At 55.4% G+C, this 1,253-nt stretch overlaps 1 protein-coding gene across 1 annotated transcript in view; it reads right to left on the bottom strand.

Moving 5' to 3' along the window:
- Positions 1-1,253, bottom strand: part of LOC109926455 (GON-4-like protein) — a 45,821-nt gene that overhangs the window by 37,977 nt on the left and 6,591 nt on the right. The window contains exon 6 of the mRNA XM_048620312.1: positions 564-611. Within this exon, the coding sequence (XP_048476269.1) occupies positions 564-611 (48 nt within the window). The remainder of the gene's footprint in view (positions 1-563; positions 612-1,253) is intronic.

Raw genomic sequence — 1,253 nt, 5'->3', positions numbered from 1 at the left:
AACCGCATCGCTCCAGCTACTCACTGACCCACAGCTCGATCCTCCAATGGATCGCTGACCCAGAACCTCATCGCTCCAGCCACTCAGTGACCCACAGCTGGATCCTCCGACTGATCGCTGACCCAGAACCGGAGCCCCCCTGCCAACCGCTCAATGACACAGAACCAGATCCCCGCCAGACCGATCACTGACCTACAGCTGGTATCCTCTGAAGACCCATAGACCCAGAACCGGATCCCCTCCCAGCTGCTCCATGACCTAGACCCGATCTTATCAATCTCTCAGTGAATGAGACTCAATCCCTCAGCGACTGATCCTGATTGCTCAGGGAATGACTCCCAATCACCATCGATCCCTCGGCGAGGGACGCCGTCCTGACCGATCCCTCGGCGAGGGACGCCGTCCTGACCGATCCCTCGGCGAGGGACGCCGTCCTGACCGATCCCTCGGTGAGTGAGTGGCAATGTCTATCAGCCCCTCAGTGAGAGAGAGAGATTCCCTTGTCTCCCTTCCTCCCTCCCTGACCGTATCAAGCTGCTGAAATCACTCCACGCATCACAAACCTTGGACTCTTTGCTCTTAATTGGTGATATATTCCACGTTGGGGGGACCTGCAGAAAGGAAGAAAACAGATCAGTCACAAGGAACAGAGTGGTGCTGCATGCTTTAAACCTGATAGTCGCCCTCACTGAGCCCAGCTGGTCACAATACCCTTCACCAGCTCACCTTCTTGCAGTCCTGGTCTGTGCTGCTTGCTATTCGACTGGAGGGACCAAAGCAGGCCTCACACCCACATCCAGCAGGTGCTCCCTGAACAGCAAATGGAACACTTTCTAAATCTCCACAAGGACATCACGATGCAGGATAAAGCTGGACGGATGTGGATAAACCAGGAGAAACCCCTTGTACAAAATTCACAGGAAAGGTCACACGCACGAGCTTTCGGTGTTCCCTCAAGTGTGCAAGATGAAGGCGTGATCACATCAGGGTGTTTAGGTGACTAAAGAATTCTGTGGTGTTGAGAGAGTGAGAGCGAGACCGCGACTGCAAGAGCAACCAACAGTGCAAGAGCAAGACTGCGAGAGTGACCGACAGTGCAAGAGCGAGACCGCGAAAGCGAGCAACAGTGCGAGAGCGAGAACAAGAGCGAGAACGCGACAGCGACCGACAGTGCGAGAGCAAGACCGACAGAGTGAGCGCGAGAGCGAGACCACGACCTCGAGAGTGACTGACAGTGCGAGAGCAAGAGCGAG

Source organism: Rhincodon typus, chromosome 46 (genome assembly GCF_021869965.1).
Source record: "Rhincodon typus isolate 14 chromosome 46, sRhiTyp1.1, whole genome shotgun sequence".
NCBI classification, from domain to species: Eukaryota; Metazoa; Chordata; class Chondrichthyes; order Orectolobiformes; family Rhincodontidae; genus Rhincodon; species Rhincodon typus.
This window is presented reverse-complemented; position numbering and strand designations above follow the sequence as displayed.